Source organism: Achroia grisella, unplaced genomic scaffold, assembly GCF_030625045.1.
Source record: "Achroia grisella isolate CSIRO2021 unplaced genomic scaffold, CSIRO_AGI_Agris_v1 utg660, whole genome shotgun sequence".
Classification (NCBI taxonomy): Eukaryota; Metazoa; Arthropoda; class Insecta; order Lepidoptera; family Pyralidae; genus Achroia; species Achroia grisella.
Window position 1 is genome coordinate 7769363 of NW_026712984.1, and position 24010 is coordinate 7793372.

General features: G+C 34.1%; 1 protein-coding gene across 1 annotated transcript; it reads right to left on the minus strand.

Annotated features, from left to right (window-relative positions):
* On the minus strand, positions 1–20850 carry LOC131849799 (uncharacterized). Its single transcript, XM_059199920.1, has 5 exons — positions 19776–20850; positions 14553–14753; positions 12448–12610; positions 2493–2645; positions 1–190 (listed from the first exon to the last, which is right to left on the minus strand). The coding sequence occupies exons 1-5, from the start codon at positions 20833–20835 to the stop codon at positions 106–108; spliced, it is 1662 nt and encodes a 553-aa protein (XP_059055903.1). The 5' UTR covers positions 20836–20850; the 3' UTR covers positions 1–105.
* Between the last annotated feature and the right edge of the window lie 3160 nt (positions 20851–24010).

Here is a 24010-nt window from a genome sequence, read left to right on the forward strand (position 1 = left end):
AAACAGACAACTACGGCGACTTTGCTTTATGGTATGTAAAGATTTATCTGTCCATCTTTATTGTCTGTGGTCCTTCTACATAATTATCACTAAATACATATATGGTTAGAACGTTTCGTTGTCAAACCATTGCCACATCTTCGGCTTTGTATAATCCAACTCATATTCTTCGCATTTTTGGCCGGTTATTCTGAAAAAAAAAATACAAAGTACATGTAGGACATTTTAGCCGCTTATGAACGTCAAGTTTTTACATTATAATTTTTTTTCCGTACCGTCCAGTTCGGTATATAGATCCAATTGAGAAGAACTGGCAAGAAACTCAATTGAATTACATTTTTTTTAAAGGCCAGTTTATATACAATGCATAGGTATTTATATAGGTGTCTATGTCTAACATTAAATGAAAATCCCGAACATGAAAACTATTGCCATGCACGCTCGTCATTCAAGTAATCGTTTAATGAGTAATAGGCTTTGCTCAGTAAATATGATTTAACAGATGTTTTGAATTTATTTAAGGGTATATCCAATATATCCTTTGGTATCTTATTGTAAATTTTTATACCTATTCCCATAAAAGACCTATTGACTTTTTCTAAACGATACTTGGGGACAGCAAGTTTGTCTTTAAATCTAGTATTAATATTATGAATATTGCTGTTTTTTGGAAATAAGTCAAGATTTTTATGAACATACAGGATATTTGAATATATAAATATATGATATGATTGAATATATAATAATGTTGAACAAGAATTAAAATAGGCGGGGAAAAAATGTTGGGGCACTTGATACGACACGACGAACTAATTAACAACATTATTGAAGGAAAAATAGATGGAAAGAGAGTAAGGGTAAGACCAAGACACAGCTATATCAAGCAAGTTAAAGAAAAAGTTGGAGTCGTGTCGTATCAACAGCTAAAGGGACTGATAGAAGATCGTGGAAGGTGGCGGGAGCTCCACCGACAAGAGCACAGCTCTTAAATTATGAATGAATGAAGAATTAAAAACAATACAAATTATAGTAGATAATTAAGAAAAACATCCGCATGGCTAATCTATCGGCGCTACCGTGGCAGATTGCCGTCGTCAGTGCCGTGACCATAGAGACAATTTTATTTTACATATTTGATTATTATTTCTTATGTATGTTAGTCTATAAGGTATTTATAATATGGGCCATGTAGCCTGAATTAAATAAATAAATAAATAAATAATCTACAAATGTCGCGTATGGCAGTCATCGCCTTGCACAGGTCGTTACACTTCCTGTTAAAATTTTATTTATTTTATTATATACTAGTTACCCGCCCGGATTTGATGTTACATGTATTATACGTATAAACCTTTCTCTGGAATCACTCTACTATTTAAACTATCTACTGCTAAAAACTGCATTGAAATCCGTCGAATAAAAGAACTAAGCGATAAGACAATAGAAGCGACTTAATTTTATACTATGTAAAGATTCCACAGATATTATTTTTCAAAAATACCTCTGTAATTATACAGTTACTTGTAGCGCGGTGATTAACCTCATCACTGTAGCGTTATATATGTTGTGATGAGGTGGCACTACATAATATATTATTTATTGTAGTATGTAGGTAGTAAGTATACCGGTAAAATGATTGTGTTATTTATTAGACATTATTAAGTTTATTGGTAGTGTGCTACATGGTTTATTAGTAACGCGTCCAGTCGACGCGGAGTCGGGACGTAGACTGATTTTCCACTTAACTTAAATCTATGTTAGTGGAAACGTAAACTAACGGAAGGGTCTCAAGTGTTGACAGAAATATTACAAGTGTAGGCACAATTTTATCAATAACTCTATAATTGTCTTTGCTCCATAGTTAGATGTCCGCCATTTTGCAATGATAATTATTACAAAATGGCGCTAAAACACCCGAATTGAAAGACTGTTTACGCGCGCGATCTCTCTCGTTCTATTTGTCTACATTTGCATGCACACTCTTTCCTGCGTGAAAGCCATTCGCGCGCGAGGGAGATAGGAGGGGATAGGGAGGAGCTATTGTGTTGTTTCCATTAAAATCAATTTTTACATCAAGATTCTATAGAGAAGAAACCTGATTACCTAGTTCTTCTAAGACATCTGACTCTTTCTTTCCCGTGTGAAAGCTGATTCACCCGTGAAAGAGAGTACATATAAAGGCAGATCTGGTTCTCCAAAGACATCTGACTGTCTTTCCTGTATGAAAGCCGATTCGTGAAGGAGCGTATTTACAAAGGAATATATTTTGCTATTTTCAGGTCATTGAATAATCAATTTTGTCACCAAGATACTTAAGGAAAGAACCCTCATTACCTGGTTCTGCTAAGTTATTGAACTTTGTCTTTCTTTCCTGCGTGAAAACCGATTCACGCGCGAGAGATATAGGTAGCTATTGTATTGTGTGTTGTGTGTTAATGGAATTAAAAAGTCAATTATTACATCAAGATACTGTACAGAAAAAACCTGATTACCTGGTTCTCCTAAGACATCTGACTATAGGATGTGATCGTCTGAAGCATTGCGGACCCAGCACGTTGAAGTAGGTGAGGCCAATTTGAGCTGACACCAATGAATTGGTGCGTCGAAGACACTCTCGGAACTTCACGTCACAACTGCAGTGTGATCTGAAAGAGAAGTTTGTGAAACAATATTTATGGGGATTCTAAATAATATTGTTCAAAATAGGGTAAGGATAAATATGTATACACACACTCACACACTCTCTGTCCCTCATACGCACACACACACACACTCTCTCTCTCTCACACACTCACACACACTTAGTTTCGCTCCGTAAGTGTGGTATACGCCATAAAACGTAAAAAACCAGCAAAAGCTGAGTAAACAACGATAATAATAATTTCAAGACAATTCATACAGCGCCATCTAGTCCAAAGTTAAGCTAACTAAAGCCTGTGTTATGGGTACTAGACAACTGATACAAATACATAGATATTTTTTCGTAAATACATACATATTATACATAGAAAACACCCAGACCGATACAAACAATCGTACTCATGAATACAAATGTTTGTGCCGTGCGAGGAATCGAACCCGCGACCATCGAAAGTAAGGCGGTGTGCTAAACCGCTAGACCACCGAGGCCGTCAATAATAAAGTAAGTAATTAACACTGGACAATTCACACAGCGCCATCTAGTCCCAAGCTGAGCACAACCTTTGATCTTTCTTTGGCATGAAATCGTTTGCTGTGATACTGTTCATGTGTAACACGACCGTTACCACTTACCATCAGGTGATACGTCAGGTAGTTTGTTATTTAACTGACTACGAAAAAGGAGGTGGCTCTTAATTCGGTTCAATTTTTATATATTTTTAAAGTTTATTTCTTAACTCATTTCTAAACCGAATATCAAAAATACTTTTTTATTTGAAATATCTAAATATATATAACTCAAAGGTGACTGACATAGTGATTTATCAACGCACAGCCCAAACCACTGGACGGATCGGGCTGAAATTTGGCATGCAGGTAGATGGTATAACATAGGCATCCGCTAAGAAAGGATTTTGATTAATTCTACCCCCAAGGGGATAAAATAGGGGTTGAAAGTTTGTGTGAAACTTTGTCAATTTTAAACCAATCGGGCTGAGACTGCATGCACAAAGCTACTATGACGTAGGCATCTCCTAAGAAAGGATTTTGATATATTCCACCCCTAAGGGGATAAATTAACGCGAGCAAAGCCGCGGGCAAAAGCTAGTAGCGTATAAAATAAACATTATTATTTTCACGTACCCTCAAATGGGTTGAAGCTGAAAATTAGTGTTTTGTTTCCTGAACAATGTACCACGCTGAGCTTCGACCTTTTTGTATTGCTACAGATCACACATAATAACACAATTTTATAAATCTTATATCGTATTATGTATTGTCTATTCTTATGAACATGTTGTGTGTGATTACTAACAAACAAATAAACGATATATCTATCTATGTAAACAATTTTATAAATACCAACATTGTTAATTATTTTCTTATGTTCTTGTATAAATAACTTAATAAACATAATCGGCCAATCACGAAAATAAACTACATCATGTTTATCACGATATACTCGTTAAGATAAATCTTAAAGTTGAACAAGGTTATACGTAAGCTGCAACATGCGTGCAGTTGGATAATCTGTTGCGCAAGATACAGATTGTCAACTGGCTGTGTAGGGTTGCCACTAGAGTTGTTAGATTTTTTTCAGTCTATAAGGGGCAAACGCTTATATAGGCAAAAAAATACGGGAATTTAGTTAGGACAAATATAATTTTATAATAAACTGCCAGAATCTGCACTAAATCCGACAGAGAGGCAATTCAAATCTTATATTAAACAATTTTTGTGTAAGAAAGCCTATTACAGGATAGACGAATTCATAGACGACAACATATCAAGTAAATAATTCGTTTATTAGCATACAACGTTATAATTTGTTTATTTCATTGCTTTCTTGATTCAATTATTTTAGAAATATGAATTTTTGTATTGATTGCCGCATGCATTCTTATGTGAAATGTGAATACTATAACCATCAGATGGCAATTGTGAGTAGCTATGACGTGATCTGGTGTTTTGAGTAGTCATGCTCACTAAAATGTCCAGACTTGTGGCGGCGTGGTGGGCCGGGTCATTGGGCTCCCTAAAATATGGTCGAGCGCAATGGTGGCTGGCTCATCCGTCATACTCGTGAACGGGTGCTGCTTGTGTGGACTGGTCTGCTCTAATCACTATGACTTATTTTCTCTCATTAATTGTTTAACCAGTTGTTGTATATTGAATGTTTTTTCTATTTTATTATTTCATTGAATTAGTGTTAATCGGTGGTTTGTATTCACACACTTAAACTTAAATTGTAAGTAAGAATAAATTATTTAAAAGAGCAACACACAAGTTTCTTGCTTGTTCTTCTTGTGATGAGACAGCATTCCGAATGAGCGGTAGATTAAAAAAAAAATGTTGTGACTATTCAAAAGTGCTTCAATGTAAGTTTATTTAAATAAATGATTTTCTATTCCATTCTATTCTAATTAAGTCGAAGTCGCGGGTACAGCTACAGTCACCATAGTGACTGTAGCTGTACCCGCGACTTCGTCCGTAAAAATAGCATTGACCAAATAATGAAAAATATATTTAATGACCTAACCCAATAAAAGCAAATTGAAAAAGTTTCATCGTTTCATGTTCAAAAGTGACGACACTTTCATACACAACTCTTTCAACGCCTTATAGCACTTCTATCGCATTCAAAAGTAGCCTATTTATTTATATTTAATTAGCAGCCTCGAAAATAACTTTGAAGCTTCTAGCTTCAAAAATGACGATTCTTCCATACAATCTTTCATCCCCAATTTCAACCCTTACAACCCTTTTTCGTATTGAAAAGTAGCCTATGTCCTTTCTCAGGGTCTAGACTAACTGTGTACCAAATTTCATTTAAATCGGTTCAGTAGTTTTGGCGTGAAAGCGAGACAGACAGATAGACAGACGGAGTTACTTTCGCATTTATAATATTAGTAAGGATTTTTTATTTTTTTATATATTTTTTGAGGAGCAAATCAGTTTTATTGTATTTAACATATTTATAAAAATCAATACAATTATAATCGTAATTAAAACTAGCCCTCAACTCGCTTTTTATTAAATTAGGGGTACGAACGTTGAGTGTAAATAAAAAAAAATAGAGCACAATTCGAATACGGGACAGAGTCAGTCCCGCTGGGACAGTACTAAGCCTAAAATACGAGACGTCCCGGGAAATACGGGACGTCTGCCAACGCCAGTTACCACTCATGTCGAGGAGCGCCGCAATTTTACTACGTTAGTCTTACAATCTCTCTTAAAATTGTTGACAACAAGAGATGTTAAAACGACATCTCGTTGCTAAAAGTTGGGAGTTGCTCCTTTAAACAATAGTTGTAACTTAACATTTATAAGTTGAAATGTGTGAATACAAACTACCAACTAGCACAAATTCATTAGAGTGAGTGCGTAACGGTTTCTATGTTGATTGTCGCATGCCTTCTCCTTGTTAATGTGTATTTATATAAAAAAGCAACACGCAAGTTTCTTGCTCATTCTTCTTGTGATGAGTCTGCATTCCGAATAAGTGGTAGAATAAAAAATATTTGACTATTCAAAAGTGCTTGTATTAACTTTATTTCATAAAGGATTATTTCTATTTAAAAAAAAATCGGAACCGTACGGGTAAATCGTATGGTAGGCAGCCCTAATTACTAGCTATTTGCCCCGGCTTTGCACGGGTGTACATATATTATATATATAAACCTTCCTCTTGAATCACTCTATCTATTAAAAAAACCGCTTCAAAATCCGTTGCGTAGTTTTAAATATTTAAGCAAACATAGAGACGGACAGACAGCGACAACGACTTTGTTTTATACTATGTAATGATAATAAACTATATTATCTGATTGCACAAAGCGGTAAGGTTCCTATGTAGATTGTCTCATGCCTCCTCCTTCTTAATGAACACGCAAGTTTCTTGTTTCTTCTTGTGATGAGTCTATCAAAAACCTCGTAACCGTACGAGGAAGTCGTATCGTATAGTGGTATGGTAGCAGCCCTGTAGCTCGGCTCACCAGTGAAAGCGTTTTGACACACGCAAGTATAATTTAAGCTTTTTCTACTTTGTATTTTCATATGTACATTACAAATCAAACGAAAATATAAATAAAGCTTTTAATATTAACTCAATATTATAATTACGATCAATTTGTTGATTTTAATAATGTAAATATAACTCTTTGATATTGTTCCGTTGACTTTAGTCCACATTAAAAAAGTAAAATAAATGGCGCCAAAAAGTTTTTTCAAAAATTAAAAAAAACCCTATTAAACTATTATGTTTTTAATAAAATAATAAGCATAGAAAATTATATATAGAAATAAACTTACATCGATGCACTATTGAATAATCATAACAATTTTTTTTAATCAACGCTCATTCGGAAAGCTGTCTCATCTTTAGAGCTAGTTGGTAGTTTGTATTCACACATTTCAACTTCATCATTACATATAAAACAAAGTCGCTGTCGCTGTCTGTCCGTCTCTATGTACGCTTAAATCTTTCAAACTACGCAATAGATTTTGAAGCAGTTTTTTTTAATAGATAGAGTGATTCTATAGGAGGTTTATATGTATAATACTTGTACACCCGTGCGAAGCCGAGGCGAGTAGCTAGTAAAAATACAGTTACAACGATTATTTAAAAGAGCAACACACAAGTTTCTTGCTCGTTCTTCTTGTGATAAATCTGCACTCCGAATGAGTGGTAGAATAAAAAATATGACTATTTAATAGTGCTCTTATTGAGTTTATTTGAAGGAAGATCATTTCTATTTGACGACCTCGGTGGTCTAGCAGTCTAGTCTACCGCTTTACGACCGATGGTCGCGGGTTCGATTCCTCGCACGGCACAAACATTTGTATTCATGAGTATGATTGTTTGTATCGGTCGGGGTATTTTCTATGTATAATATGTATGTATTTACGAAAAAAAAAATATCTATGTATTTGTATCAGTTGTCTAGGACCCATAACACAAGCTTTAGATAGCTTAACTTGGGTCTAGATGGCGCTGTGTGAATTGTCCTGAGATTATTATTATTATTCTTTATTTTTTCTCAGCTATTGCTGGTTTTCTCCTCACTCCACTCCACTTATTATTATTATTCTTATTATTATTTCTACATGTAAAATTGTTCACTATGATTTATATCATAATTACCAAGAAACCCGGACGCCCACATCAAAGATGTTACACAAAGCATCCGCAACGACAATCGTTACAAATAAACCGTTAATAACCGGCAGTTCTAAACTGTTACACGCATTAACTGTGTGGCAACTGTTACGTTATAAATACTAGTACCGTTTCTTGTTATGCCTTCACTAATTAAATTCACGGTAGTTCATCCTTTAAACAGATATTCTGCTCATATTTTTTTAAACCTTTAACAAACAGCGCCAACTTTTCCCAAACAGATATTCACTTTTTTTAACTTGGACAAGTCACACAGCGCCATCTAGTCCCAAGCTAAGAAGAGCTTGTGTTCTGGTTTAGCAATTGATAGAAATACTTTATTTAGTAATTACATACAAGATATACAATTATATTCGTCAACACAAATGATTGTATTGTCCGAGGAATCGAACCCGGGACCATCGGAGTAAGGTAGTGCTAAACCGCTAGACATTTCCTGCATTTTAGCCTATAATTTAATTGCTTGGAACCAGCACACAGTTATTAGACCAGATTCGAACTCAGAACCTTTTAGACACGTCAATTTTTGTTTAATTTATGGATAAGTAAATTAAATAATATAATATAATATAATAATAATCTCAGGACAATTCACACAGCGCTATCTAGTCCCAAGTTAAGCTATCTAAAGCTTGTGTTACGGGTACTAGATAACTGATACAAGTACATAGATATTTTTTCGTAAATACATACATATTATACATAGAAAACACCCAGACCGATACAAACAATCATAATCATGAATACAAATGTTTGCGCCGTGCGACGAATCGAACCCGCGACCATCGGACATAAAGCGGTGTGCTAGACCGCTCGATCACCGATGTCCTTACTTTAATTACTATGATTAATAATTTCCGTAAATAATTAATCACAGTAATTAATTAATTAATAAACATTATTATATTATTTCTATTGCATAGTAGTAACAGAATGATATCATTGTGAGAAATTAGAAATTTTGAATATATAACAAAATATATATATGTATAATAATAATAATAATAATAAATAAATAAATTTTATTTCATCTCCACAAATTACATAATTTTAGTTTTATTATATAAATGCTAACAAATAAAAATCACTATAATATGTAGGAAATCTGGAGCCCAAACTAAGTCATAGCCTGTAACTTAGACATCAGGTCTCCCCTTCATATAAATTAGTTATACATCTAGTTTTAAGTTTAAGCGTGGAGTGCATTGAGCATGTATGTGTGTGTATGTGTGTATGTGTGTGTGTGTGTGTGTGTGTGTGTGTGTGTGTGTATGTGTGAGAGTGAGTGATCTATGTAAAATTTATATATAAACTTATAATTTATATTTACTTATATTTACATGTATATAAAGAGTTTGTTTGTTTGAACGCGCTAATCTCAGGAACTACTCGTGCGAATTGAAAAATTCTTCTTGTGTTGGATAGTCCATTTGTGAAGGAAGGCATTAAGCTATATAACATTACGCTACGACCAATAGGAGCGGAGCTGCAATGAGAAATATTGCAAAAGGTGGGGAAATGAAACGCAGACGAAGTTGCGCGGGTCAGCTAGTATATAATAGATATATCGATAGAAGCAATAATTCTTGAATACAAATGTTTACATCATACGGGAATCGAACCTGATACCATTAGATATAAAGCGGAATGTTAAACCGCTATACCACTTAGATTGTCATTATCACACGTCAACTCAAGGCTTTACGAGGAATCGAACCAACCGCAATTGATAAACTGCTAAATCACCGTGGTGATGGAGTTAGAAGGTTATAGTATTAAATGAAACACCAAAACTATTTTTATAAGGTGGGGAAATGAAACGCAGACGACGTTGCACGGGCCAGCTAGTATATAATATATCTAGAAAATAGCCAGATCGATAGAAGCTTGAACACATATGTTTGCATCATCAGCCGTTTGTATGGGAAAATATTGTTGTTTTTACTATTTTACCTACAATTTCTTCATATTTTATCAACGTTTAAACCGTCCCAATATAATAAAGAATGTACGTTTATAATGACTATACATTTCATTATTTAAAAAAAAGATAGATTGTGTTACAAACAGTTGTGTTACGAATAAAATAATTAGAATAGAAAATTATTTATTGAAATAAACTTACATTGAAGCACTTTTGAATAGTCATCACTAATTTTTTTTAATCTACCGCTCATTTGAAAAGCTGTCATCACAAAAGTTGGGGAAACGAAACGCAGACAAAGTTGCGGGGGTCAGCTAGTATTGTATATGACTTCAAGCATAATTTAGAAATAAATGAATAAATAAGTCTTGTTGTGATAAACATCTCCCATCAACATCCATACATGGTCACTCAACAAAACATTGCTAAATGAAAAACCAATTAAACTATTTTTATAGGCTTATCGCGCTAATTTCTCATGCCAGTAAAGTACTATTACACATCATAAACACCAGAATTCAAGCATTTATTTCTCGTGAAATATCGCCTGAACAAGCAGGATTTGTAAAGGGCCGGGGAACTAGGGAGCAAATACTTATACTTCGACAAATAATCGAGTAGAGAGTTAACATTCCACTCTACGTTTGCTTCGTGGATTTCGAAAAGCTAGTCGTATAATATATTAGAAAATAGGGACGATCGATAGAAGCTTGAACACATATGTTTACATCATTGAGCCGTTTGTATGGGAAAATATAATTGTTGTTTCCTTACCATTATTTTACCTACAATTTCTTCAGGTGTGTATTTTATCAACGTTTGAACCACCGTCCCAATATAATAAAGAATGGAACGTTTATAATGACTATAAGCATTTTTATGGAAATTAGAAAAAAAAGATGATGATTGTGTTACAAACAGTTGATATATCGACAATAAAATAATTGAATAGAAAATTATTTATTGACAATCACTAATTGAAGCACTTTTGAATAATCATGACCAAGTTGCAGAAGATTTTTTATATCACCAAGAACATTAAAATGCACTTAATGAAAAGCTGTTTTTCCATCACAAAGACTTGGACATGATGCAAGAACGCAGGAAAATTGACGAGAGTGCTGGCGGCGAATGTTGCGTATACCTTGGACTGCTCGTTGTATATTTATATATACTCAATATCAGAGAGAGATTATTAGAAATAAATGAATAAATAAGTCTTGTTGTGATAAACATCTCCCATCAACATCCATACATGGTCGATCAACAAAACATTGCACAGCAGTTGGTAGTTGTGCAGCCAAAAAAAAGGTGGAGACAAATTTAATGGAGTCTTTCGCTCAAGGACCACAATGATACCATATCACAAAATATATTTGTTAATCCATCACTGAAGAAGAAGAAGAAGAAGAAGTAGGCATCGGAAAGTATTACAAATCGTGACGGACAGACAGCAATATCTATTCAATATTATTCTGAATGCAATCCGTAATTATAACTGCTCTGAGTTACTAACGGATCTAGCAAAGTGCTACTTCAATAGGTAGATTTAAAAATTTGAAGTTTTTAACCCTGGACAATACCATGTCATGTTGACCTCCACGTGTTTCCCTGGAAACCATCGTGATAAAGTCTTCCCGAATTTGTCACGATGGGCTAACTCACTTGACCTCATGCTCATGTTACATCCTCCACTGGTGCCCGCCAGCGCAAACCGCTAGCGCAGGCGGATGCACCATTCGATTATTACCCATAAAAAACCCTGGACAAATAACATAGGGCCGTCTAGTCCCACGGTAAGCAGAGCTTGTGTTGTGGGTACTAGACAACTGATATAAACACTTGATGTTTTCTGTATTTTGTAAATATATACATAATATACATAGAACACCCAGACCGACACAAACAATCATACTCATGAATAAAAATGTTTGTACCGTTCGAGAAATCGAACCCGCGACCATCGGAATTTAGGCGGTGTTAACCGCTAGACCACCGAGGCAGTCCAATATATATATTCGCAACAGAAGCCCTCAAATATGAATAATTTTCTTCGTTTTTGCAACATTTTTTACTGATGCTTAGCTCCTATTGGTCGTAGCGTATTGTTATATAGCTTAAAGCCTTCCTCGACAAATGGACTATCCAACACAAAAATTTTGTTTCAGTTCGAACTAGTAGTTCCTGAGTTTAGTGCTTTCAAACAAACAAACTCTTCAAAATATTAGTATACAAGTGCATATATGAAATAGAAATAATCTTTATTCAAATAAACTCATTACAAGCACTTTTGAATAGTCATATTTTGATTCTACCACTCATTCGGAACGCAGATTCATCACAAGAAGAATGAGCAAGAAACTTGTGTGTTGCTCTTTTGAATAGATGTTTTTTTATATAAATAATTACAGTATAACAAGTAAGAGGCATGCCATAATCAACATTGAAATCGCTACGCACTCATTATTAGTGTAATCAGATAATATTGTCAGTGCTATGGATTTTAAGTTTTTCTATAAAAACATTATTGTCGTTAACGAATTCTTCAATTTTATACTAAGCTTTTTTGCAAAGGAAGTGTTTTATATGACATTTAAATCTTTTTTCTGGCAGATTTATAACAGACTCTGGTAATTTGTTGTAAAACCTTACGCAATAATGTGTAAGATCCTATCTACTTAATATGTAGATTTATAACTGTTACCTGGTGAAGAGTCCAGTATTGGTCAGTCCATATTTGGTTTCTCCAGCCTTTATGTACAGTTTGCAGGCGTCGTGCTGCCGGCAGCAGGTGTCCGTGAAGAAGAACAGCCCAAGGTCGCTGGAGCGAGCGGTAGCTGAGTGACCGTCACCACACCATACCGTTCCTGAGAATCAAACGATGAATGGATCAATACTGATTGAACAGATATTAAGTGCGTAGCGGTTTCTATGTTGATTGTCGCATGCCTAATCGTTGCTAATGCTAATCTAATTTTAAAAAATATATTTAAAAGAGCATCATGCAAGTTTCTAGCTCATTCTTCTTGTGATGAGTCTGCATTACGAATGAGTGGTAGAATAAAAAAATGTGACTATTCAATCTCCTCCGATCGATCCCCAGTCCAATTCAAACGGGGATCGAAATTACGACGGCCTGAGCCGTGGTGCGAACTACTAGTGGTGCCCTCAGACTAAAGTCGTACCCGTCAGGCGGGAGTTGGCCTTCAGCCGCTCTATTAGTCATTCCTTTGGTTTGGAGTGCCATCTGCACTCGCCCCTAACGTCCGGTGAAGCTGTAAAGGCCAGCTACAGCCAACAGCATTAGAGTAGTACGAAAAAAAAAATGATTGTGTAGTAGTAGTGTGAATTCTCGCCTATCGTCCGGTGAAGCTGTAAAGGCTAGCTGTAGTTTTAGAGTAGTCCGAAATCCCATTGTATTTTTGGGTTACATTATTTTTTCGTTACTTGGTCAAGAGCACATCTAGTTTTATATATATTGAATTTGTTTCTTCTTTTTTTTGTAATTTATACTGTGTTGTAAAATGTGCATGTGTGTGTATTTCTTGATGTAAATAAAGTAAATATCTTCCCATATCTTTGACTATCTGCGCCCACGGCTTCGTTGCATTGTTGTCAAAAACACTATCGCGATTAGTCGTGGAAATTTTTTTCGATCAAGTGACGTGAAGTGAAGTGAAGTGAAGTGAAGTGAAGTGAAGTGAAGTGAAGTGAAGTGAAGTGAAGTGAAGTGAAGTGAAGTGAAGTGAAGTGAAGTGAAGTGAAGTGAAGTGAAGTGAAGTGAAGTGAAGTGAAGTGAAGTGAAGTGAAGTGAAGTGAAGTGAAGTGAAGTGAAGTGAAGTGAAGTGAAGTGAAGTGAAGTGAAGTGAAGTGAAGTGAAGTGAAGTGAAGTGAAGTGAAGTGAAGTGAAGTGAAGTGAAGTGAAGTGAAGTGAAAATGTGGTACATTGGATGTGGTATTTTGAATATTATTATATTGTTCGCACATATAGTCATTTCTGACATGCAACAGACAATTGTCAATTGAAATATTGTCATTATACGCATCGCACAGAAACCCTCAAATATTAATAATTTTCCCCGTTTTTGCAACATTTTTCACTGATACTCTGCTCCTATTGGTCGCAGCGTAATGTTATATAACTTAAAGCCTTCCTCGACAAATGGACTATTCAACACAAAAATATTTTTTCAATTCGAACCCGTAGTTCCTGAGATTAGCGCGTTCAAACAAACAAACTCTTCAGCTTTATAATATTAGTATAGACCAGTATATACTAGCTGTACTCGCGACTTCGTCCGCGTGGAATTTAACTTTATTTTTATCAAATAAAAGAACAGTTCTTAAATAAAAGTAGCCTAAGTTACTCCTTATTACATCAGCTACCTGCCAATAAAAGTCCCGTCAAAATCAATTCAGCCATTTCAGAGATTAGCCGGAACAAACAAACAGACAGACAGACAAAAATTAAAAAATATATTATTTTGATGTATGTTCCGTATTTATATTCATATGGATGTAGTAAAAAACGGTTATTTCTATATTACAAACAGACACTCCAATTTTATTTATATATAACACTAGCTGTCCCTGCAAACGTTGTTTTGCCTTAAAATAAAATAAAAAATTAGGGGTGGACTACCCCTAACATTTAGGGGGATGAAAAATAGATGTTGGCCGATTATCAGGCCTTATTTATATTCATATGCACGTGGTGAAAACGGTTATTACAATATTACAAACAGACACTCCAAATTTATTTATATGTAAAGGTATGAGTAGTAATAATAAATAACAAAAATATATTACCTGGATATATAGCTTGAACCCTATCCTTGAAAGCGTCCAGAACCGAAGTCGCAACATTGGCCACGCTGCTGACTCCAGACGCCACGACAAACCCTCGGTCGCTGTCCAAAGACCCGAAGTCTCTAACACCAGCCATCAGTTGACTGAGGGGTCTGCTGATCCCCGTTGAAATACTCTTGAGGATACCGCGAGTGAACTGACCTGAAAGGGGGAAATGATTGTAAGTATTGTGGAGTAAAACCCCATTGGTAGCAATGTACCATGTTATGTTGACCTCCATGAGGTTCCCCCTGGAAACCATCGTGATGAAAACAAGGTCAATTTACCACGACGGTCTAACTGACCTGACCTTATTCTCATCCCTAGACAATTAACATAGCGCCATCTAGTCCCACGGTAAACAGAGCTTGTGTTATGGGTACTAGACAACTGATATAAATATAGAGATTTTTTTTGTAAACACATACATAGTAATAGAGATGAAACGGATAGCAGTTTGGCCGGATACAGGATACCGGATATTCGGCCAACCATGTGACCGAATAGCCGAATATCCGACCGCCGGATATCCGGCGGAACTTATCTAATAAATTAATTTTCATTCTATAACAGTCATTTACTATTGAGTGATTAAAAATTTAAAACTAAAACTAATTTTATTCCTTAAGTAATATTAAGACTAAGTAAATAAAGCAAAAAATTACTTATTAAAATATTTTTTTTACCCGGATATTTTTTTTAATTCGCCCGAATAGTAATTATCCGGTATTCGGCTGGGTAGTATTAAGGCCGCCGGATAAGCCGGATACCGGATAGTTACCGGATATAATAATAATAATAATCTTTATTTGTCTCAAACAAAAACTTTTCACACAATACAACTGTTGACCATACAATAATATAATTTAAAACTAATGAATGAGACAAAACGGTCTATAACTCAGTGAGGGCAGTGAGTCCACCCTCTCTGCTATTCTGTTATAACCTTTATCAGTAAAATAATACAATGTGAGATCGATGACGCCGATAGCATATTAAGTTAAGTTTTAAACTAAAACTAACAAAGCAAACATAACAATTGACAATAACAAACTTAAATATATATAATCTAAACATTATTCAGGATTAGTTACAACATTAAATAAAAACTAAGAATTATTCAGGATTATTTTATTATATATACCATCAGACGCAGATTTGCGCGTACACACACATATCGACACAACTTAGTAGATCACAATACTACGAAACGACGGATTGTTCTTGCAGCAACCATTTGTTAAATTTGCGTCTAAATATTCGTAAGGATAAAATCAGTTTCATCTCTACATAGGAAACACCCAGACCAATATAAACATGAATACAAACGTTTGTACCGTGCGAGGAGTCGAATCGCGACCATCGGAAGGAAGGCGATATGCTAAATCGCTTCATCGTCGAGGCGATGAATATTGCGCCACGACAGTCGAAGCAGGACGGTAAGAGTTCCGTTTTACCATTTCATTTTTTATGAGTAATTATGATAATTGAATAACAATTACGTTTTAATTAATTAATGAATTATATGGGCGTAGACTCAATAACGCTCGGAAATTGATCACCAATAGAGAAGGTCGTAATAGTAGTCTAGTTTCCGCACTGAATTTTTGTTGCCTCATATATGCTAATTGTAGATTTAAACAAAATAATATAAATACATTAAATAGTGAAATGGTAAGCAAATTGGCACCTAATTCAGTAAAATACTACCTGAACGGCGCAACTTCGTCTGCGTCATTTCCCCACCTTTTGCAATATTCTTCATTCCAGCTCCGCTTCTATTGGTCGTAGCGTATTGTTATATAGCTTAAAGCCTTCCTCGACAAATGGACTATCCAACACAAAAAGAATTTTTCAATTCGAACCAATACTTTCTGAGATTAGAGCGTTCAAACAAACAAACTCTTCAGCTTTACAATATTAGTATTGATGTTGAGATTTAAACGTTGCCATAAAAGAAATCCATTGCGTAATCACCCGTGAGAGACTCGTAAAGTAATTGAATGCTATTGGATACTCATAACTTCCTACAATAAAATGCAAAACAAAATTACATCGAGTTGTTTTGTTGCGTTCTTGTGGTAAGTGTTATAAAACTGTAATTACGTCACTTTTCTACTGCGATTGAAAAAAATGCATTAGAATTTATAAGGAGCTCTGCTTGACGATTTCGTTTATAAGATAGATTAGCTATACACTTTATTTTTGTAAAATAAAATAATTTTTCTCAATTAGAAGGAAACCTGACAAAAAATGTCCCATAAAAATCGGTCCAGCCATTTCAGAGATTAGCCGGAACAAACAGACCGACAGACAGACGGACAAAAATTGTAAAAAATGTTATCTTGGTATATGTACCGTATTTATATTCATATGCATGAGTAATAAAAAACGGTGACTATTCAAAGGTGCTTATATTAAGTTTATTTGAATAAAGATTATTTCTATTTCTATTTCTTGAGATCTTATACGCAAAATATCTAGGTCAAAGAAACACAAACGTCTCTATTTAGTCTAATATTATTTTAGAGGTCATCGTATACATTGTGCTTCTGATCTCATTTTATCTAAACGACCAAAATCTTGTAACTTAAAGCGCATTGCAAACACTTTTTTAAAGTTCCGTGTCATAGATATTGCGAGAATTTGTTTACAATTTTTTGATATTTTGTAGTCGCAGTAACCTCGGCTTTTAGATCTCAACGGCTGTTAGTTTGAATCATGTTTCGAAACGAACGCTTCTTTTTTGTGTTCATTTATATTTATGACTTCTCCAGTAAAGGAAACTTAACAATAAAGAAAATTACAACGATTAATTTATACTGAAATTTAATAACACTGGAATTACGGTTATTTAGATATTAACGTCCAAATATCGTCATTTTTATCAAGTTCAAATTTAGCATGCAGATAGGTAATTAGGTGAATATAAAGGAAAAAATGATATATACTGTAGCCTAAGGTCTGACTTGGCTAGTTTTCATATACGAAATATACTGTAGCCTTCGCAAGTTCTAAACATGTTACTCGTCGGTTCCTATTTTATTATTAGTAGTAACTAGCCATCGAAAGTAATAATTGGTATATGAGAACTGGCCAAGTTAGACCTTAGGCTACAGTATATTAAATTATAACTTAGGTTATAAGAAGAAATGATATTTTATATTGTTATAAATACATTTCAGGACAGACCATTGAACTTGGCACCCATTTAGATCTCATTTCTTTTGTCGTAGAAGTCAACAATCAAGGCATATATCATAATATTAAACTCGGCTATCATTTCACATTTATGTTTTTGATGGGATTTTTTTAACAATATATATATACTGGCTTTAATAAACACTTATGTTTCTTGCCAGTTCTTCTCAATTGAATCTGTGTATTGAAGTGAACATAATTTCATCGAGTTTAAATAATTATTGTAGAAAATTTATAAGTCCGTTTTGTATGGAGAGAGGTCGGAAAGAAGCTTTCCCTTTGTTTAGTCGTTGCGATAATCTTTCCATTTCTTATCCTTATTTTTTTTAACTAGGGTATAATGCTCACGGGGACTCCCGGCCGGACTCTTACCAGCTAAAGACCCCAAGGTGTTCCTTTTGCCAAAGTTACGGAAATGCACGAGCAGTCTTCCGCAACTCTGACGGCACTGATCCTATGCTTCTCACTTTTCCGAAGATCCCTTCTCATTTTTGTGTTCTTCGATATTATAAAAAAACGACATAAAATTCAAAATTTAAAAATCATTTATTCATCTAGGACATTTTATCCGCTTATGAACGTCAAATTATTTATATTATATTTTTTCGTACCGTCCAGTTCAGTATATAGATCCAATTGAGAAGAACTGGCAAGAAATTCCAATTACTTTTTTTTAATGGCCAGTTTATTTACAATGTATATTTATATAGGTGTCTATGTCTAACATTAAATGAAAATCCCGTGCATGAACAACTATTGCCATGCACGCTCGTCATTCAAGTAATTGTTTAGTGAGTGATAGGCTTTGCTCAGTAAATATGATTTAACAGATGTTTTGAATTGATTTAAGTGTAATTCCAACATATCCTTTGGTACCTTATTGTAAATTTTTATAATTCCCATAAAAGACCTATTAACTTTTTCTAAACGATACTTGGGGACAGCAAGTTTGTCTTTAAATCTAGTATTAATATTATGAATATTGCTGTTTTTTGATAATCCTATACGAACTACATTTTAATGAATTAATTACCTATGATTAAATTTATGATTATAATTTAAAATCAAGTTACGTTTGCGTTTATTATTAGCAATTTAATTAGTAGTTGTAACATAAGGTCGCGACTATGTTCCTAGTTCAGTGCCAATATAAATAACAAAGAATAAATTAATTTCGTCAATAACAAATTAAGTTTGCATCAAATTTGTTGTTTGTTTTACTGTTTAATGCTTCAATTCTCTGTTGGAACGCGTTAGGAAATTTCGCGAATATTATATCTACGACTTGAAGATTATACGACTTGGAATGAAAAACAAAAGAAATGAAATATCTTACTTTTTAAACAATACAATACAAAACAACAAACATATTCGACTTACAACGAAACACAATATAATTTTTTTTTTTAGAATACCTATTAACAAAACAACAAATAACATAATTGGACTTAGTTTAGTCGTTCTTGATTAAGTTATATCTTGACCTATAGATACAAATTCATTTTTATACCCGTATATATATTATAGACTAGCTGTACGAGCGCCTTCCTCCGCATGGAAACTAACTTTATTTTTCTAAAATAAAAGTAGCCTTATTACATCAGCTACCTGTTAATAAAAGTCCCGTCAAAATTGGTACAGCCTTTTCAGAGAATAGCCGGAATAAACAGATAGACAGACAGACAAAAATTGTAAAAAATGTTATTTTGTAAATTCATTCATGATTCGTCTGTGCCATATTTCAATGCAGCTCCGCTCCTATTGCTCATAGCGAGATATTGTATAGCTTATTACCTTCCCCGATAAATAGGCTATCCAACACCAAAAGACTTTTCAAAATCGGTTTAGTAGGTCTAGAGATTATCCCTACAACTTTATCTTTGCCCAAAACTTTATCTCTTTATAATATTAGTGTATAGGCAATGAAGTACATATTTATAGATTTTAATGAAATTATTATTATAAGTAATATTTATGACTCACCTAAACCTCCATTTTCTTCACGGCTTCTTAGTCTCTCTGCTTCTAAAGCTTCGTTCTGCCTCTGCATTCTTTTAAATAAATCGTAAATGCTCTTAGGTACAACTTTTTCTGCTACACTTTCCACTACACTCTCCACCATACTCCCAGCAAGTCCCATTAATACTGATAGAGCATCAGTCTTAGGTGCTGTTGTAGGTACCACATCTTTAGAATCGTAGTAATCTTCTGGAACTTCTTTGTCTTCTTCTATATCGAATTCTGAAAATATTGGTAGATCTATATCTTCTTCTGAACTATCTATATCCCTTTCTAATAAAGTCTCAATTTTTCTAGTCGAATTTGTGTTAAGGACTTCGGTTGATATATCATTCTGTGGTACAGTTGTATTAATGATTTCTGTTGTAATCGGTACTATAGTAGAAGATTCAGAATTAACAGATCCATTATAGATTTTCAATTTATAATCAGTAATTGTGAAATCAGTAGTAGTTTCAATATTATTCATAGTATAGTCTTCAGTAGCAATTTCAGAATTTTCAGTAGATGTTGGTAATATAATGGTTTGGTTGATTACAATATGAGGCAAGTCTTTCACAGTAGATGATAATGGTATGACAGAATAATCAGGCTCTGTTGTACTCTCAACTATACTTAAGAGTTTATTTTCGGTTGTACTTATTAATTCTAATGGAATGACGCTATAATCATTTGTTGTGGTATCAATATTCTCAGTTGTAGCATTAGCAACAACATTAACTTCAATATCATTATGTTTGCTATCTTTTACGTTTTCTTTCGTATGTCTGTCATCTTTAATAATCGTATATCTATGAGATTCTTTATTAAAACTTTTATAAGGTACATGTTTTGTATTAAACTTAACTGAATATTGTTCATCGAAGTCTATAATATTGTTTTCTATGTTATTATCATTAACTGTTGCTTCTGTTAAAGTACTTTCGGTACTCTGTATGTTTTTTGGTGTAGCTGTTGATGTTTGACTTAGAACTAATATGGCACAGATGAGAGGTATCATTTTTCTTCTCACTCGATGATACATCGCTGTTTATCCATCTGAAACAAAAATAAACGATTATGAAAAAATTAAGAAATATATTTATATGATAATCATGACAATTATAGATTATTAACTAGCTTAACCCGCCCCGGCTTCGCACGAGTGTACATGTATTATGCATATAAACTCCTCTTGAATCACACTATCTATTAGTAAAAACTGAAATAAAATCCGTTGCGTAGTTTAAAGATATAAGCGAACAGACTTCGTTTTGTACTATGTAGTACTATGAACACAAATGATTGTACCGTGCGAGGAAACGAACCCGCGACCATCGTAAATAAACCGGTATTCTAAACCGCTAGACCACCGAGGCTGTCTTATAGATTGCATTTTAGAAAACAGCTACACCGATACAAACAATCATACTCATGAATACAAAAATTAGTACCGTGTGAGAAATAAAACCCGCGACCATCGGAAGTAAAGCAGCGCGCTTAACCACTAGACCACCGAGGTTGTCTTACATTATACCTTTAGCCTTTTACTGCAGTAGGAGAGTACATCTTGTCTATCAAACTCATCTATAGATCCTCTTACTGCAATAGGAGAGTACATCTTGTATATCAAACTCATCTATAGATCCTCTTACTGCATTAGGAGAGTACATCTCGTATATCAAACTCATCTATAGATCCTCTTACTGCAATAGGAGAGTACATCTCGTATATCAAACTCATCTACAGATCCTTTTACTGCAATAGGAGAGTACATCTCGTACAACAAACTCATCTATAGATCCTTTTACTGTAATAGGAGAGTACATCTTGTATATCAAACTACGCAACGACACGTTATTTTTATATGTAAAATAGCGTGTAATCACAGTGTAAAATAATTGTAACCCTGTTGTAATTCGTTTCGACACTCATTGTTGCATACTCAGCTTACAATTACATGTAAAACGTTCTCACACGATGTGTTAAATTGTTTCGCCAAATAACAATTTTCCTATGCAAATAATTTGACGACCTCGGTGGTCTAGCGGTTTAGCCCGCCGCTTTACTTTTGAGGTCGCGGGTTCGATTCCTCCACGGTGCAAACATTTGTGTTCATGACTATGATTGTTTGTATCGGTCTGGGTGTTTTCTATGTATATTATGTATGTATTTACAAAAAAAGTATCTAAGTATTTATACCAGTTGTCTAGTACCCATAACAAAAGCTCTGCTTACCATACTAAATGACGCTGTGTTAATTGGTCAGGGTTATTTATTTATTTATTTATAAATAGAATAGAATAGAAATTCTTTATTCAAATAAACTTAATTTAGGAACTTCTGAAAAATTATAGTTGTTTTTATTAATCTACCACTCGTTCGGAAATGTGTCTAATCACAATAAGAACGAGCAAGAAACTTGTGTGTTGCTATTTTAAATAAATAAATACACAGTAACAAGTTAGAAACCGCTACACACTCATTCTCAGTGCAATCAGATAGTATTAGGATAGGATATATACATATGAATGTGGATGGATAGGATCATATCCTAAGGATGGTGTTACATATGAATGTGGATGGTTATAAAGATAGAGGAAGACCGAAAAAGATGGATGGACTGTGTGAAAGATGATATGGTAAGAAAGGAAGTAAATAACGAGATGACTGCGAACAGAGATGAATGGAAGAGAAAAACATATTACGCCGACCACAAATAAATGGGATAAGGAAGAAGCAGATGATGATGACTGCAGTTCTAGACAGACCAAAATCTGTTGTAACTGGCTAATCAGATATGTATTTTATATTCTAAATTTGTATTTGAACTTCAATTCATTCTTTCTATTCCTAATTGTCAGTAGTCTATATTAATATATTTTCTCCGTTTACCTAGTCTTTTTTCTTATTACTACAACAAAATATTTTAGAAGATTCTAGAGAAATTTCGCTGGTAAACCCCTCTTGAGAGAAGAAGAGAGAGCTCTTAGCGGACAACGTTATAATTTATTTTTCATACTGCTTTCTTGAAATATGATAGCGTAGCGGCATTTGTAGTGATTGCCGCATGCATCCTCATGTAAAATGCGAATACTGTAACTACCATATAATAAATTTAAATAAGTAGCTATGACGAGGTCGAGTGGAATGAGTAGTCATGCTCACTAAACTGTCCAGACACGTGGCGGCGTGCTGGTCATTGGACTCCCTAAAATATGGTCGAGCGCAGTGATGACTGGATCATCCGTCATACTCGTGAATGAGTGCTGCTTGTAGGGACTGGTCTGCTCTTATCACTACGACTGATTGAATCTTATTGTGTTTTTATATTTGAGCCTAAATAAATTAGTGCTGGTTGGTAGTTTGTATTCACACGTTTCGACTTGTAAAATATGAACTTACAAGGATTGTTTAAAAGAGCACACAAGTTTCTTGCTTATTCTTCTTGTGATGAGACAGCTTTCCGAATAAGCAGTAGATTTAAAAAAATGTTGACTATTCAAAAGTGCTTAAATTAAGTTGATTTGAATAAATGATTTTCTATTCTCTTATTTCGAACGCATAAACCATAAATAACGAAATGCTTTTTGAAAGACGTTCCTTTGTGTTACATATATGTATTGAGTGCAATTAGAAAGTATTTGTATATGGTTTAAAGGAATGCGTATTGATTGTGAGAGACGGACGGATGTTGCGCCGTCTTACATAGGTATGTAGTATAAGTGTTTTTTTACAAATATAACTGTTTGCAGACGCGAGTGTATTACAGAAATGTGCAAATGGAGTTTTTACGCAAACGCATTCTATAGATTATTACATTAATAGATATTTACTAGGTGACCCCTCAAATGTTGTTTTGCCATATAAATTAAAATCGCTACTATTATTTTAATCTATACATATAAATAAACTTTAAGACTGTATGTAATTTTAATGCCACATAATAAGAAAATAAAAAATAAAATTTTAATGGAAAAAATGTTTATGAATATAAATACGGTACATAAACCAAAATAAGATTTATTAAAACTGTAATTCACAAATACACAAATGTAAATGCACATGGCAGACTTAACACCTTGAGGCATTTTCTCTCAGTCGACCATTGGGCAAACAGAGATACATGTGGACAGTACATTAATATATATACATATATAACTAGCTAATGTAATAAGGAGTGGAATTTATTTTTATTTTTTTTCTAAAATAAAAATAAA